General features: G+C 51.5%; 3 protein-coding genes across 3 annotated transcripts; 1 reads left to right on the plus strand and 2 right to left on the minus strand.

The window, feature by feature from the left end:
- The first annotated feature begins 2,038 nt into the window (after positions 1 to 2,038).
- Positions 2,039 to 7,023, plus strand: sys1 (SYS1 golgi trafficking protein). The gene is made up of 4 exons (XM_086168149.1): positions 2,039 to 2,200; positions 3,345 to 3,573; positions 3,849 to 3,916; positions 4,745 to 7,023. Exons 2-4 carry the CDS (start codon positions 3,412 to 3,414, stop codon positions 4,983 to 4,985), a joined length of 471 nt encoding a protein of 156 aa, XP_086024275.1. The 5' UTR covers positions 2,039 to 2,200; positions 3,345 to 3,411; the 3' UTR covers positions 4,986 to 7,023.
- Positions 7,024 to 7,356: 333 nt separating this feature from the next.
- On the minus strand, positions 7,357 to 11,428 carry LOC147222513 (neuritin-like). Its single transcript, XM_086168150.1, has 3 exons — positions 10,807 to 11,428; positions 10,321 to 10,474; positions 7,357 to 9,920 (listed from the first exon to the last, which is right to left on the minus strand). The coding sequence occupies exons 1-3, from the start codon at positions 10,868 to 10,870 to the stop codon at positions 9,674 to 9,676; spliced, it is 465 nt and encodes a 154-aa protein (XP_086024276.1). The 5' UTR covers positions 10,871 to 11,428; the 3' UTR covers positions 7,357 to 9,673.
- A 110-nt stretch (positions 11,429 to 11,538) lies between these two features.
- On the minus strand, positions 11,539 to 15,710 carry LOC147222514 (translocon-associated protein subunit alpha-like). Its single transcript, XM_086168148.1, has 9 exons — positions 15,560 to 15,710; positions 14,590 to 14,705; positions 14,440 to 14,524; positions 13,946 to 14,073; positions 13,670 to 13,804; positions 12,928 to 13,004; positions 12,400 to 12,478; positions 12,226 to 12,319; positions 11,539 to 12,103 (listed from the first exon to the last, which is right to left on the minus strand). The coding sequence occupies exons 1-9, from the start codon at positions 15,636 to 15,638 to the stop codon at positions 12,039 to 12,041; spliced, it is 858 nt and encodes a 285-aa protein (XP_086024274.1). The 5' UTR covers positions 15,639 to 15,710; the 3' UTR covers positions 11,539 to 12,038.
- Positions 15,711 to 15,776: the final 66 nt, after the last annotated feature.

Here is a 15,776-nt window from a genome sequence, read left to right on the forward strand (position 1 = left end):
TGTGTCTTTTCAATGACCAGATCTTCTCACCCCATGGACCAATGCACAGTTTCAAATCTGCAGATAAAGACATCTGCCCCCCCGAAAGCAGCTGACGGCTTCGTGCTTACTGGTCATATCGTCCTCCTGAAATCAGACCCTCAGATTGTTTACATTTATTTTTACAAAATTAGAAGCAAATTTACCATCGACCGGCAAATAAATAATCCACCAAGCCCATTTCAGCCATCCCAGAATATCCGTGAAGGAGGAACAAGGTAAACCGTCAGACACTACATCCACAAGCAGATATGAAACCCTGCACTGGTTCAGGCAAGACGATTGGACACAGCAGACCCTCCGGTGACAGCCACATTTAAAGGATTTGCTCTCACACAAAGACGGATCCACAGATCCAGTGATTCACAGATCCAGCGATTCACAGATCCAGTGATCCAAATTCAGTGATTCAATGAGCCACAAATCTAGTCATCCACAGATTCACAGATCCAGTGATCCACGGCATGTTGTACTTGGTCTCAACGTTCTCCATGATAATGATTTACCTGGAGAAGACTGACAGCTTTGATCACAGTATTTCATGTGACATCTGGAAGTCAAACATGTCCAGACTGAAATGAAAACAACCACTTTGAGGCCTGGCTAAATGACGGTCAATGTTTTTGTATGCATGTGCATGTGTGTATGAAGTTCACCACCAGAGGGCATCAAATAACTCCTCAGATTCCATGTCAGTTTGTACATCATGTTCAACCTGATCTGGATGAGCTTCTGCTGATGGATGACTGCCTACCTTTAACTTACTACGCTTCTCCGAGAAGGCGTCAGCGGCTGAAACCACGCCGCGGCCCTGCTCCCGGTAAAGGTAAATCCCCCTGAACCTAACCTTCTCAGCCTCCTGTGCATGGCAACCCTGCCGGCGTCTTCAATGCTCCCACAGCTCTGTCCTACTCTATGGCTCTGAAACCTGGCCGCTGAACAACATGCTGGCAGCCAGGCTTGATGGATTTGACTCCAGGGCCCTGAGGACATTAGAAGGCATCAGCTGGACCCAGTACGTCACCAACAAGACCCTAAGGGATCGAACCCAGCACCCCCCAGCATCTCGCCTCGCAGCAATGCGGCGAGTTCGATGGTATGGCCACATCATCTGCCTGCCGGCCGAACATCCCACAAGCTCCATCTTGGCCTTTAATCCCCAGCTAGCCGGATGGAGAAGACCCAGAGGTGCCCCCCGCACCCGCTGGCTTGATGTTGTGGCCCAGGACCTCAGGGCCTGTGGTGTGAGCCTGGCACAGGCATGGCAACTTGCCAACGACAGACCCCGATGGAGAAACCTTGTAGCCACGGTTGGCTCTACGCATCTCGTGCAAGAGGACTAACTCTGAGAGCCACGGACGTAGGTGACCTTCACTTGGAATCGACATGCAGCCACCAAATCACTCCGCTGCTCACTGTGTGTGCGTGCGGTTGAGATCTCCCGCGAGTGGGTGCAAATAGAAGTTGATAGCACATTTAATTACAATCTGGTGTATTGTTGTCTGCAGCTTCTGCTGCGGCTCCACGGAGGTCTGGGGAGGTTGTGAGGCCAGGCTGATGTGAGGCGCCAATCATCAGCCAGCAATGAACCATGGCTGCAGGAGAAATTAACAATCGGACCGGAGCTCTGCTGTGGACCACTTGTGGCAGAAGGATATTAAGGTGCACTGTGAGAGAATATCAGGTGTGCCGCGGGAAATGATTCCATTTTCACCTCATTGGGTTCATTTTTAACAAAATGAATGAATTATCTGCAAAAAAATCTGCCGTTATATGTATAGAGAGAGGGGGGGAGCGAGAGAAGGAGCGAGAAAGAGAGAGAAGGAGGGAGAGAGAGAGGGAGAAAGAGAGAGAGAGAGAAGGAGCAACAGGAGAGAGAAGGAGGGAGAGAGAGAGAGAGACAGAGGGAGAGAGAGAAGGAGGGAGAGAGAGAGGGAGGGAGAGAGAGAGGGAGAGAGAGCGTTGAGCCTGCAACCTCCGGGCAGCTGCCTTCTACTTCCGGGTTGAGGAGTGACGTCAGCGTGTTCAGGTCGCCGTCAGACTTCAGGGCCGCCAGAGCGCCGTCGTCGTTGTAGGTGTTTTTGTTGTTGTTGATGATGATGATGAGGACGACGACGACGAGGATATTCGAGCCACGTCTCATTTTGGGATAATATTCCAGGTCTGTCTCACCCACTCCTTTTTGTTCAAACTATTTCCGTCTCTACCGATGGCAGCAGGCGAAGCTAGTCCGGCGGACTGTTGTGTACATTCGTAGACTTCCTCAGCTAGTCTTAGCGCCTGCCCGGTGCCCCTGTTCATCCTGTGACTTAGCCTGCCGTCACCACTGACACCCTGTGAGCTAGCTGTGTAACTTAGCATGTAGTCGCCACTGTCACCCTGGTAGCTAGCTGTGTAACTTAGCCAGTGGTTCCCACTGTCACCCTATTAGCTAGCTGTGTAACTTAGCATGTAGTCGCCACTGTCACCCTGGTTGCTAGCTGTGTAACTTAGCCAGTGGTTCCCACTGTCACCCTATTAGCTGGCTGTGTAACTTAGCCAGTGGTTCCCACTGTCACCCTATTAGCTAGCTGTGTAACTTAGCATGTAGTCGCCACTGTCACCCTGGTAGCTAGCTGTGTAACTTAGCATGTAGTCGCCACGATCACCCTGTTAGCTAGCTGTGGAACTTAGCCTGTCGTTTCCACGGACACCTTGTGAGCTAGCTCTATGACTTTGCCTGTAGTCACCACTGTCACCCTGTTAGTTAGCTTTGTAACTTAACCTGTAGTCACCACTGACTGTTGTTCGTTAGCTGTGTTACTTCGCTTATGATCACCAGTGACATCCTGTTAGCTAGCTATTTAACTTAGCCTGTCGTCCCCACTGACATCCTGTTCGTTAGCTGTGTGTGACCTAGCCTGTGGTCACCGTTGGCAGGCTACATCTATATGAATATCCATCGGAAGAGATGGATATTACTATATTTATTACTATAAAGCACCATAATCATAAAGCACTATAATCAATTTCCCTGCCTTCCAAGAAGAAGGTTCTTTGTGTCTGCTGTCAGGTCATAATTCCAAGGTGTAGACACCAGTAAGGGACAGAACCGCGTCGATTACGTTTGTCTATATTAGTGACTATCAGCTAATGGCTCAGGGATTGGTAAGCGTCTGTCTATCGATGTATCAATCAGTGACTCTTGGAATCAGCTGTGTTATCTTCTGCGGGGGCTGGGGTTTCTGAAGTTCATCTCGAATAACACATTGAGCCAGCCGCTGGAATGTAATGTCAAATTGTCTCATATTTCTGTCCACAAACAGTGGGATTGCACACTCTGGATGGCCCAGCCAAAAACACCTGGCCCTCCACGTGCAGTTACAGTCCACAATGGCCAGCCACTTTCGGAGCTACATCTGGGACCCTGTCCTCATCGTGTGTCAGATTGTGTTGATGCAGTGCATCTACTACAGCTTTCTGGGCTTGTGGTTGGCCGGAGTGGACAGTCTGGTGCAAACCAGCAGGTCATTGGACCAGATCTTCAGCTATGATGTAAGTTGAAGGTCAGTTGTATCGGTGTGCCAGTTTTGTGTCCCTCTGACGTCCCCTTTTCCTTTCGACTGCTCCCTTCAGGGGTTGCCGCACCAAATCGACCTCCTCCAGCCAAACCTATTCTCAGTATCCACTTTTCACACACCAGCTAAATTCATGTCTTCTTTCATTACATCTGTACATCTTCTCTTTGGTCTCCCTCTTGGCCTCCTGATGGCAGTTTTGACCTCAGGTTTTTTGTGTCCTGACAACGCACTCAAATCTTTGCTCTGCAGGTCCTTGGATTTGCAACTCTGCAGGGAAGGCTCTCAATGATGGCATTCATACTGAACGCTCTCACATGGTAAGAGATATTTTATATTGTCTCTACAGCCAGACACAGCTCCATGAAGTGGTACATTGTTCATAGGGCATTAAGTATTGATTCACCCTTGCTCTACTGGAGAATTTCCATCAGTCAGACAAACCACTTTTGAAAATAAATGAGATGATGAGATGAGATGTACTTTAATGATCCAATGCTTGGGAAATTGTTTCACAGCAGCAGCAGCAACACATACAATGACAAGACAAGCTAAAAAATACATGTGGAAAATTAGTTCAAGTAAATCATCTGAAGTGTTATTAGTATAAAGTATAATCTAAAAGAAGTCTCATATTTGCTGATATGTAGGAATATATAATGAGCAAAGTGGCCTTGTGAAGTAGCACAGTAACTGATTAGAGTGAGTAATTAGATAGGGTTATGGCATGAGCTAGGAAAGATTTCCTGTGTCTTTCCGTCGGACAGCGGATCTGTACCGGTCTGCTGGAGAAGCCGCTCCGTTGTCTATCCAGTGTGACGTCCGGGTTGTCCATGATGGATCACAGTTTCTTAAGCGTCCTCCTTTCCACCATAGTCTCAAAGTTCTCCACCCTGAGACCAATCACAGAGACAGCTGTCCCTGATGACCCCGTCTAGATATCCAACATCTTGCTGCATACATTAAATGATCTGAGCTTCCTGAAGAACAGTCTGCTCATACGTCACACATCATTTTCTATACTCTGACCGTCACGTTTCCTTGTCAGCACTGAAGCTATAACTTTGGATCCACGAATGACTTTTTTTTTCTGAATGCATGTATAAAATATCTGACAAACTGCATTATTTGTTTCATTCTTCCCTCAGTGCCCTCGGTCTGTGGTTCTTCATACGACGAGGCAAACAGTGCCTGGATTTTACGGTCACTGTTCACTTCTTCCACGTGGTCGGCTGCTGGATCTACAACTCCCATCTTCCTACTGCTCTGTCTTGGTGGCTCGTCAACGTGGCCTGCATGGCGCTGATGGCCGTTATCGGAGAATACTTGTGTATGCGGACGGAGCTCAGGGCAATTCCGGTCAATTCTGGACCCAAGTCTAATCTTTAAATACCTTGCTGATGCATTGGAATGGAAGCTCAGCCTCTGAGAAACTTGCTCAAAGGAAGTTGAATTACAGCTGAGAAAAGATGCAACATTAGACTGTGTTTGTGTGGCATGTGACTGTGTGACTGCCAGCGCTGCTCTTCAGCCACACTCCAGATGAACTCGCCTATTTATTCATGACTGTCCGTTGAATGTCGGACAGTTTCAACTATTGCATATTGACATACACACGTTAATGCTTATCAAAGAGGTTGTTGCTTCAAGCACTTCTTATCTTGGTGACCCCAGCATTTTTTGTCTTTTTTTTTTGTAAATTTTTTTTATTAAATTTTTGTTGAAAGTGCAGCACAAGCATTTTCATTTTATGGATACCTGTTTCCTTTTGCGTATTTGGGAATTCAATCATCAGGTCAGACCTATTTATAGACAAGGCTGTGCTCCTTGGTCTCGGTCCATGATCTACTGCTCATCCTGCACCTGGGGTCATGGAGATGCTGGGGCCTATCTCAGTCATCGGTTCCCCCGAGCCCGGTCCGTCATGTACAGGGACGTTCACATGTTTGGCTGACTCAGGGTCTCCGGTCACCCGACTGCATGTGTTTGGACTGTTGGAGGAATCGGGAGGAAACCAACATGGAGATTCCACACAGAAAGGCCCCCTGTTGGAATCCAATCAGGGACTTTCTTGCTGGAAGGTGGAAGCGCTAACCACTGTACTGCCGTATTGGATGTTTTGTCTTAAACGACAAATTGTCCTCTCCATGGAAGTTCAGAGTGGCTCTTGCGGGGGGAAAAAAAAGACCTGCATTATGAAGAATAGATGTTATTCTTTACAGCCACATCTCAAAAGTCCACTGTTGGACGACTAATTCCGCCATCCCTTTCGGGAGCGGCGTGGCGCAGGAGGTCGAGCGATCGTCTTTGGAAGCGAACATTCCTGGTTGGATTCCTACTAGTGTGTCCGAGTGTTGTTGAGCAACACACTGAAGCCACTGCTCCCCTGGCAGCCTATTGCTCACGGTTCATCTATGATAGCTCCGTGACAGAGTACCAATTTCCCCACCAGGGATTAATAAGAGCGAAGTATTATGATCATTATTATTATCTAAACATTTGTTGAATTTTTTTTTGTGTTTTTAGAGAGACTGCAGTGCACCATTATATGAGCCCAGACAGTTGCAGGTTTTTATAAAGGCTTATTTTAACTCACAGGGATTATATTTTGATCAACTAGAGCTAATCTTTCGGTCAAGCTTGCATTTTAGGAGGTACTGCTTATTAATTCCTCTCTTTTGTGTTGTGACATCGAGACAGACAAGAGGCTGTCTCGACTTCAGGGCAGGTTAACAGTTTTTTAGGCTCGCTATTTTGGAAGACATGATGTATGAAGATGCTCTTCAGATTTCAGATCAACATACCTTTATTAGTGTTGCGATTACTGTAAACCGTCTGTGTATATATTCCTCTCCTCCACGGCGGTGGCCAGATTCGATGTCAGCCATGTTGTTGGGAAACGGGTAAAAGCTTCCTTTTGAAATGCAGTTGTCAAACACATACTGCCGTGCTACGGCGGGGCCCGAGATTTAGCAAAGGCAAATAAGCTGGCTGCTTTTCACATGAGAATGTAAATGGCTTTACGGCAAATTAAAAATACAGCCAATGGCTGCTTGTCTAAGCCTGAAGACTGGAGGATGAAATTCAAAAACGAAGAAAACCCTCTGTCCCACTGACGTGCAATCGTTAACATAACCATCGTGTTTGGCTATTTTTAATGGATTCAAGAGGCCAATTATATTCTATATTGTTATATTGGTGGCCAATATAACTAAGAGGTAAGCTTCACAGGTTTGAGAGCGGATATCCTGTGGGGGCCTTTTCCCCCACCTAATTTTGTAATGCGGTTCTTACCATAATAGCAGTGGAGAGGACTCTTGAGAAACTTTTGGGTTATTTGCAGATCCCTGGCAGCAAGGTCCCTGGATGTTTCTCACTCGGGTTTTTTTTTTCTTTTGGAAATGTGATAAACCACTTAAACACTTGCCATCCATATTGATTGAAATAACTGTGAATCTCAGAACACAGCAGAGAAAAAAAGAAAACTTGGCGTTTGTGCTTCAGATGCCAAAGACTGGTCTTCTAATGAGGGACGCCGCTCAGTCATGCCTTTGGTTCTCTGAAGGCTTTCCACCTCGGGCCCTGCTCCCTCATTTCATTCCACTGTGGCTTCTGCTGGAAGTGTCCAGGTGGAAAGAGGCAGATGGAATCGCTCTGGCGAGCGGAAACCTTTCTATTTACGATCCTCATTATCAGCGCTTTGCTGGGGGGGGGACAGAAAAAGCCTCTCAGTGAGTCATCCTGCAGAAAAGAAACCATCACAAGTTGTTTTTATTTTATTTTTTTGCTCATCGATTAAACGCCCTACATTTCCAACTTGGTTCATTTCACTAAAGGCGAAACACACAAGAGTGGTGATCTTTTGCAATGCTGGTTCTTTAATTTTACAAACACATTGCCATATATTGCTCGACAGATTCTTAAAGATAGAGTGCTTTTTCGATCGGTGTACTCGAGAAAACCCACACAAACTTGTTACTGAACTCGTTTCAACATTCAGCAGATCTTTCCATGTTTACAATATCAATTGGCTTAACTTATTATGGACTCACTGTCATAAGCGTTTCATGCTTTCACTCACAGCAGCTGAGAGGGGCGGGCGTCGTGTTTTCAAGGAGGGACGGTACGTCATATTGCTCATGCTCGAGGACATTTTGTCCCCTCACCGTGGACACACAGGTAACAGTGCTACCACTCGTAAAAACGTAAAATGGATAAAAACAACTCTAACATGCGGATAGCTGTACTGGTGGGATGCCTTGCGTTCAGGCGTAAGTCCGCTGGAGGCGGCTGATACACAACGGAGCCGGACGAAGTTCACGCACCGGCCCATGCCGCTGTTCGATCTTGGCCAGGCTCGGATAAAAAATATCTGGAGAGCACAAGTCCAAAGACTGGCATGTGTGTGTGAGTGGCCCAAACGACCAGAACTCTGTCTGTTTGATGGAAACGTAAAAATAGATGCTGTTCCTTCATTAATGCTGAAGATTAACGTGAACCCTCGTCCGACCTCAAGGACGAGGACCTAATGTGAAGCACGACAGCGAAGTCCCACGGCTTGTTATCTGAGCAGGTAGGATGCCACCGTGGTGGGTTCTTCGCTCTGACCGGGTGGCTTTCGGGTTTGAATTTCCAGGATACTGCTCTCCAGATCAGACTATGGGAAGAGGACATTTGCTCTGTTTTTTTTTCAGTAGAAGGGCTACTAATGCAAACACACAGTTACTCGAATGCAAAAAGGGTCAGATTGGTTTTAAATTTTTTTGAAACACCCAAATAAATAAGTGAATAAATAACAGTCACTCCTTTTAACCACTGGATATTATTTGACATCATTCCTTTGAAGGGACCACAGGCTGGAAAACTACAATTAAAAATAACCATATGTCTCTTTTTAGAGTTGAATGCAACTGAGCACTTGCACGATGACACAACCAACAATTCACTCTTCTTTGTGCACAACCATGGATGCGACGGTTCTCTGTGGCGCGAAGCCGTGAAATCAGTCTGGGTGGGCCGAGAAGTGGGAGGACCGAGGGCTTTCACACATGGCTGATTGTCACCGTTCCTTGCTTACAAGTCAACTTTTTCATTCCCACATTGCTTCCAGAACCTGTACTTTATTGTGGCCGTTCCTCTTCACACGGGAACACGCCGACAGCTGAATCCCAAAGTGAAGTGCAACGACTTTCCGAGAGTGTGCTTTAGTTCCAGCGTCCCTTCAAAACATATTCCTCGTCGCCAGCCTGGAAATCAACTTCCTCTTTTTAGAGATGCGACTAAAAAGATTGTAGGACCTTTATGTTTGTGCCCTCCATGTGAAGAGCCAAAGAAGAGCCGTCACATGTTTAGCGACAGAGCTTGTAAAAAATACAAAACAAGACTTAAAAAAGATTTTAGTTGCAACTGCTTTTGCTCGTGCTTGGCTTACCGGCTGTGGCTTCACATTTAGTGCGCTAACTCCTGGTGTCGGGCGCAAATGGACCACGGGTGAGCGCCACCTTTGGACGGCCTTAGCAGGTGAGCTCTTCATGGCCCACCGATGCAAGCGCGCGTCTTCTCTGCGGACCTTTAGAACAAAAAGGTAATGACCATCTTGCCGCTGCCCGGTGGCTGCAAAGCGGAAAGATGTTAAATCTTATCTTGGCTCCTGGAACTGCATAACAAGAGGTAAAACATCTTCATGGAAGAAATCAGGTCCAACCGCCAGGATAAGATTGCGCACCGCCGAGGACTTCCATGGACATTACGAAGGGCTTGGAACATGAGCAGATATTAACACTGACACTGCGGCGCCGGCCCAACTGGACCGAGATGATTTAATGCAGGAGATGATTTAATGCAGCTGAAGAAGGAGAAGAAGAAGACGATCCAAACGTCCAATGGCTTCTTGTTGACATCCAGAGGTCTTTGTCACCATAATCCTTGGCTTAGGTTGTGCTTGGGGGGTGCTGCGTGGATTAACCCTACTTCCATGTGTGTGGGGTTCCACACACACACACACACACACACACACACACACACACACACACACACACACACACACACACACACACACAGCTCCCCCACTGTGGCAGTTATATGAAGGGCCAGCGGGCAGTGGTGAGGACCAGCGTCCCCAGCAGCGTCCCCGGCAGCAGCAGGGGCCTGAGGGCGGCCCCCGGCCCGCCGCCCGGGGCCGAGCTGGGGCTGCACAGCTCGAACAGGCTTCCCTGGAAGCTCATCCTCCTGGAGTCCTGCCTCAGGCTCTCCCAGATGGAGCTCACCTCCTGCTGGCAGTCGGACAGCGCGGTCAGGGCGCAGGTGTGGAAGGCCTCCCAGTGGCTGCGGGCAAAACACGGGGTCATTGTCAAAGCCACCCACGGACGTGCGCGGCTGCCACGGATTCCTGTGCTTGTTAGCGAATCTATCAGACGGGTAGAAGTAAATCGAGCTTTCGTTCCCATAGCAACGGCGGCCGAGAGCGAAACATTATCACACGCACGACATTTTCAGCAAAAGGCCGGTGTGTGCAGATGATCCTGCAGAGGAAGGCGAGAGCCTTCAACGGGGACAAAATAGGTCCCGGAAGCTCGTCGCTGCAGCGGAGTGATAAATAATGGAGTGCCGCGGCTCGTCTCTGTCCTGGTTGTGCGTGGAGATGCGCTGCCCACTCTCACACACAGCGGAGCACGCAAGCGAACGAGAAATGCATTTTGTGCGAGTGTGCGTGTGTGTGGGTCACCTGCAGACGGCCGCCACGCCACGCTCGCTGGTCACGTTCTCCTGGTAGTTGTCCATGCTCTCTCCAAGCTCCAGGACGCAGTCAGAGAAGTCCTTGTAGATGTTCTCACAGCTCACAGCCTCCGTGCTTTGGGGCTCCGCGGCGGCCAGGAAGGCTGGGGGCGAAAGACCAGCAGTGTGTGTGTGTGTTAGTGTGTGTGTGTGTGTGTGTGTGTGTGTGTGTGTGTGTGTGTGCGCGCGCGGGCGTGCGTGCGTGCACGATGGATGCAGGACGGGCTCAGCGGGCAGAAAGCTCCGCCAACACCGGCCCGTGTCCGCCGTCCATCACGGCTGCAGCCCGAACCCGCCGCGGTTCCGCGTCCGAAGCGGATGAACCGCATCAAATAGTTGACTATCATTAAGTGTGTCGGAGGCAGTAGACCCGGAACAGCCGCAGCTCCCGGTTCTGCTTAGAGAAGATCAGGTTCCAGGAGAACCTCCGTCTTACCAAGAACGAACATGACGACTCCTCTGGTCCGCGGCGACGTGAAGATCCGCATGAAGAACCCCATGTCAGCCCCTGTCCGGCGGGGGCTCAGCCGACGCTCCCCAGCATCCGGATCCGAGCTGCGCTGTCCATCCGTCGGCGAGGATCGGCTGCTCTGCGGTGAGGCGTGTGTGTGTGTGTGTGTGTGTGTGTGTGTTTCTTTCCCGCTCCGGTCGACTGCTGACGTTACCTGCCCCCCCCCGAGGAACCTCCACCAGCCCTCCAGCCGCCTGAGGACCAACGGATCTTCTCTGCGCACCGTGGATCTTCCACCGAGGAGAAGCAGAGACAACCAGGAGACCACACCGCATGTTCTCCCCACGCCTCAGCGCTCCACGGAGCCGTGTGGCACACGGTTGGACGTCTCAGGTCCAGGCAACTCCTCAGGATGGAGAGATGGATGGATGGAGGTGTGGAAATGTTCTCCACTGGCAGAGCTAATCTGACCCAAGGAGCCCTGGCGGTGAAGTCCCTCCGACCGTCTTTATTCGGGACGCGTCTCTAGAGATCAGGACGGTTCCTTGAGTTGGACTCATTCATTTGATCTTCTGGATTCGATCAGGTGAGTTTCGAACCCGAGGGCCGCAGCTCCCGTCAGGGGTCTTCGTAGACAATCACCCGCCTCCATGCGACCCTCGGCCAATCACATGTCTATATCTTAAGTTTAGATTTCAAATCACAAACACAAACACACGTTTAAAATGTGTTTATCAGAAATTGTTCAGGACATCAAACCACGGCGCCGTCAGCAGAGCTTCGCCAGATGGATGAGAAACAACATCTTTCTGAAAGCCTGCATGAATACACTGGTTCTTGTGGTCACTCGGCTGTCATGACCTCCTCCTGCCCCCCCCCCCCCCCCCCCCCCCCCCCAGCTGAGCGACAGACACAACCCACTGCTGGCTTTGGAAATGAGATATTGGAATCGTTTGATGAACGTGAAGGTCTTTTTAAGGCCCTGAAGCAACACTGAAGATCAGGCACTGGAGTGAAGTCTCACTCGTTCATCACAGGACAATTCTACGGAGGTACTGGCGGCAGGGTGGAGGTCTTCATCTCACTCGCTCTCCCTGCCGTCCCGCTGCCTGTGAGTTGAGATGTTGGAGCTCAGAGCCCGTCCAGCTCCGATGCCGAGATCCCAGGACGGTGGATCGGCTGCGGACGGCCCGGGTTCTCGGCGTCCGAGGTGCGGCCTACTGATCCGCTCCCGCCGCCCGCTTGGTTCGTTTCCTGGGAGACGTTTTAGGGGACGCTTTGTCTGCAAGATAGGAGGGCGAGAACATCTGTCTCTTCTACACGCAGAGGCTGGAGGTGGAACGTCAGGCGATGGAATAAGGGATGGTCTTTTCTCCTATACACGGTGCTTTAGAAAGAACCTACTCATGACATTGAGGGTCTCCTGAGGAATCCAGCTGATGTCCACATCACTCATCCCACCGGTGCCCTTCTCCATCTTCACCGGGAGCCTCTTTTTCTGAGACACACACACACACACACATCGTATTTGGCCGCACATTCAGACACATGGTACGTGTGAATCAAAAGGATACGTACCGTCCTGGACTCCAGGACCTGGTACAGGCCAAACAGCATCAGGACCAGCAGGCCCACCAGGAACACGTACATGAACATCCTGCAGGTCAGACAAGGTTTGGGCTCTGATCGATTCTGACACGACAGGTGTGTGTGAGGCGGACAGCTGCATGTCGTTCAGGTTTGCAAACGTCGGACCAGAGACCGCTTAAATCGAGAACCAGAGCTCTTCAGATGAACCCCGTGGGACCTGGAGGCTCTGGAGAACACGCTTAAGGACATGAAGCTTTTTCATTACCGAAGGCAGGCGGCCGGGAACAAACCATCGTTGACCCCAAACACCGACAACGGAGGACATGCGGAGGACCGAAGACAGATCTGTCGACAAAGCCTCTGACCGTCTAGTAATACGGCCCGGTGGTGGAGAGGCGGCGGTCCCTCAAAGCTAACGCTATCGAGGTTAGCATTCCTGTATTTCAATGACAACCTGGACTCTGGCCACGCACGGTAATCAGTAGAAAATGTAAATGCATTGGGTGAAGGCCTTACGTTTCACCATCCAGTCCTTCTTCTTTCTCCGTGATCGTCACGGTCTGGTTGTAAACGGCGCTCTGGAACACGTTGCCCTGGAGGAGAAGATGCAAACGGCCAGTAAAGCACCTGAGACTCAAGGAAAGTTCCCCAACGTCAACGGACCTGATGTAAAACCGGGCGTCAAGGAGGAGCGGAAAGTCAAACCTGATCTATGGAACTTTTCCGAGATCCCGCTGTTTCACCCGTTCCCTACCGATGTGCGTTCCGCATGTGGTTTCACCCGTCCCCGCTCTGTCTCCCTGAGCCTCCGAGAAGGTCACCGAACCGGGGTCCGACCGTCCGAACGGGGCTCCTCGGGGAGCGACGGAGGAACGACTCTCTGAATCGTCTCGTGGTGTAACGACAGAAAACCTTTCATGGTGCGAGGAGACACACTTCTGTCACCAAAGAAAGGCTCCATTGAGAGGACGACCACGCGAGAAGGCGCCAGTACAGAAACCTTTCGATGAGAGAAACGCAGTTCCGTAAGTTAAAAAGAAAGCCGGGAGGCAAAGGAAGCGCCGCGAAACCTCACTTGCCATGGAGACCTTCAAACCATAGATGTCAGATACTTCTAGACTTTGTGTTTGTATCGCGTGGAAGTGAAGGACCTGCAGATACCCGGTAGAAATGCAGGAACAGAAGAAGATATGGAGGGTATCAGCCCGGGGACACACGGAAGCTCCCCGGGGGGTTTGAACGTCAGAAGACCTCTCACCTCCGAGTCCAGGTAGCTGAGAAGGACGACCAGGCCGATGGGCCGACCGGCCAACGGCTGGGCTGCAATGAAGGAGTACTCGAAGGAGGCCTGAGCTGCGGGATGGACCACCGTGTTCAGGGCCAGAGCTGTGAACTACACACACGCACACCCGGAACTCAGACTCTGCTGGTTTGCCTCAGAGGCTCCTGCTTCCTACGTTCATCGGGGTTTGTGGAGTTTCCTGTAACCCCGCCGATGTTAGACCGGTTGAGAAGAACGTGAGAAGCCGCTCACATTGTGGATGTAGAGCTGGAAGTTCTGCGGGTAGCGTAGGGAGGCCTCCAGGGACTGAACGGTGAACTCCTGAGCACCCTTGTTGGTGAGCCCGACCAGGAAGCGGACGATCTCGTTGGCGTGGAACTCTGTTTGGTGGAAACACAAACGCCAATAGATGAGCGCAGGGAGACTTTTGAGAAAAAAAGACAGCGGCTCAGAAGAAAACAAACACCATCAGGGGTTCGAGCTGAGCCTGGACCTGGTTCTTCTACCTCAGAGCTTTTAATGAAAACAACTTTTCTTTAAATCTTGACATTCCAGAGGTCTTCAACCCCGCTGACGTCTTCATCCCGTAGGGAACCGTCCGCCTCCCCACCTCACTCGACAGGCGTCGCTGAAGAGGGACCGCCGACCCGGCGCCGTCTCTCCATCCGGATGCCGTCCGAACTCCTGTTTTTCCTTCCGATGTGACCGCAGGAGCTGACTGGACGTCGAGGAGGACACGGACTCACCTTCTCCGGCCGTGAAGACGACTGTTGTGTCGGCATCAGAGTGAGAGCTCAGCACTTTGTCCTCCGCGTCGTCGTCGTCTCCGTCCTGCAAAGAACCGCAGTGAGTCTGACGCTCCTCCTCGGAGCCGCCGCCCCGTCACAGATGCTCACCGAGGCTCGGATCCCCTCTTCCTCCGCCGGCTCCTCCTCCTCGTCCTCCTCCTCCTCGTCCACGGAGGCGTCCGGGTCCGAGTCCTCGGCGGAGTCCGTGTCCGCAGACGCCCGGCCTGCAAGGTAACGGAGAGGTCAAGCAAGAGCGCGGCGCCGGCCCTCCCGCCTTCTCCTTTGGCTTCTTCCATTTCAGCAGCCACGTCGCCTCGCTGAGAAGAGAGAACTTAGCGGATCCACGGAGGATCGGCCGCAGGTCCGGGACCTTCCGCCGCTTCCCAGACATTTTGACGACGCGAACGCAGGGAAAGACTCACGCTGCGTCACATGTTCTCCTTCAGGACCTCGGACGAACATCTGCTCCCTCCAGAACACCAGAACCTCACGTGTGCGTGTGTGTGAGCGGGATTGAGGTGAGGTGTGTGTGTTTGTGTGTGAGGGGGGAGTCAACAAAAACACACATAAAATTACTTTGAAAAAAATTCAATCTGTGTGTGTGTGTGTGTGTGTGTGTGTGTGAGTGTGTGTGTGTTAATGTAGGGAGTCAATCCATGCTTGAACATCCAAAGCCAGTTCAAAAGTCCGGAGACGCACAAACTTTAGTTTTCCGGTCCCCACGTCAGCCGGAGGGTGGGGGGTCGCGGAGGAGCGTGGGGAACCGTGGGGAACCGCGGGGACAGCGGGGCGCCTGGAGCGCCGTGCTCAGGCCGCAGACCCGCAGACGGCGCGTCTTTCGTGGTGACGTGTCCCACCGGAAGACTCGTCCACGACACGCACACTTTCCTCTCCGCGTACGATCCCGCGCCTGCGAGCCTCCCGGGCCGTGAAGACAGCGGACCGGTCCGTTCCGGGTGAGCGGCGGCTCCGGACGGCCGCCGCAGTGCCACGTCAGTGCCCCCCCCCCCCCACAGCACCGGAGCAAAGAACTGTAGAAGCGCGCATGAGCGTGCGCGCACACACGCACAACACTCACCGGCGGAAAGGAGGCCGCGGGGAGCGGGCAGGAGGACCAGGAGGACCAGCAGCAGCAGCTTCCAAACCCAACCCAACATCTCCTGCAGCTCCGGGGCTTCACGCAGAGAAGGAGACCGTGGAGCTCCGGGCGGGACGGCGGCGGCGGGACGAGGGCGTGGCCAGAGGGGGCGTGGCCAGCGGAGGCGGGGCCAGAGGGGGCGGGGCCAGCGGGGGAG

The sequence above is a fragment of the Fistularia commersonii genome, chromosome 21 (genome assembly GCF_037954325.1).
Source record: "Fistularia commersonii isolate RoL2024-O1a breed Wild chromosome 21, RoL_Fcom_v1.0, whole genome shotgun sequence".
Lineage (NCBI taxonomy): Eukaryota > Metazoa > Chordata > Actinopteri > Syngnathiformes > Fistulariidae > Fistularia > Fistularia commersonii.

Excerpts from the sequence above, each read along its gene's own strand:
- sys1 (XM_086168149.1), top strand. The coding sequence starts at position 3,412 with ATGGCCAGCCACTTTCGGAGCTACATCTGGGACCCTGTCCTCATCGTG. Across the intron at positions 3,574-3,848 it reads ACCAGATCTTCAGCTATGAT|GTCCTTGGATTTGCAACTCT; the intron begins GTAAGTTGAAGG and ends TTTGCTCTGCAG. Across the intron at positions 3,917-4,744 it reads ATACTGAACGCTCTCACATG|TGCCCTCGGTCTGTGGTTCT; the intron begins GTAAGAGATATT and ends TTCTTCCCTCAG.
- LOC147222513 (XM_086168150.1), bottom strand. The coding sequence starts at position 10,870 with ATGGGGTTCTTCATGCGGATCTTCACGTCGCCGCGGACCAGAGGAGTC. Across the intron at positions 10,475-10,806 it reads AGTCGTCATGTTCGTTCTTG|CCTTCCTGGCCGCCGCGGAG; the intron begins GTAAGACGGAGG and ends TTTCGCCCCCAG. Across the intron at positions 9,921-10,320 it reads GGCGTGGCGGCCGTCTGCAG|CCACTGGGAGGCCTTCCACA; the intron begins GTGACCCACACA and ends TTTTGCCCGCAG.
- LOC147222514 (XM_086168148.1), bottom strand. The coding sequence starts at position 15,638 with ATGTTGGGTTGGGTTTGGAAGCTGCTGCTGCTGGTCCTCCTGGTCCTC. Across the intron at positions 14,525-14,589 it reads AAGAGGGGATCCGAGCCTCG|GACGGAGACGACGACGACGC; the intron begins GTGAGCATCTGT and ends GGTTCTTTGCAG. Across the intron at positions 13,805-13,945 it reads TCCAGCTCTACATCCACAAT|TTCACAGCTCTGGCCCTGAA; the intron begins GTGAGCGGCTTC and ends GCGTGTGTGTAG.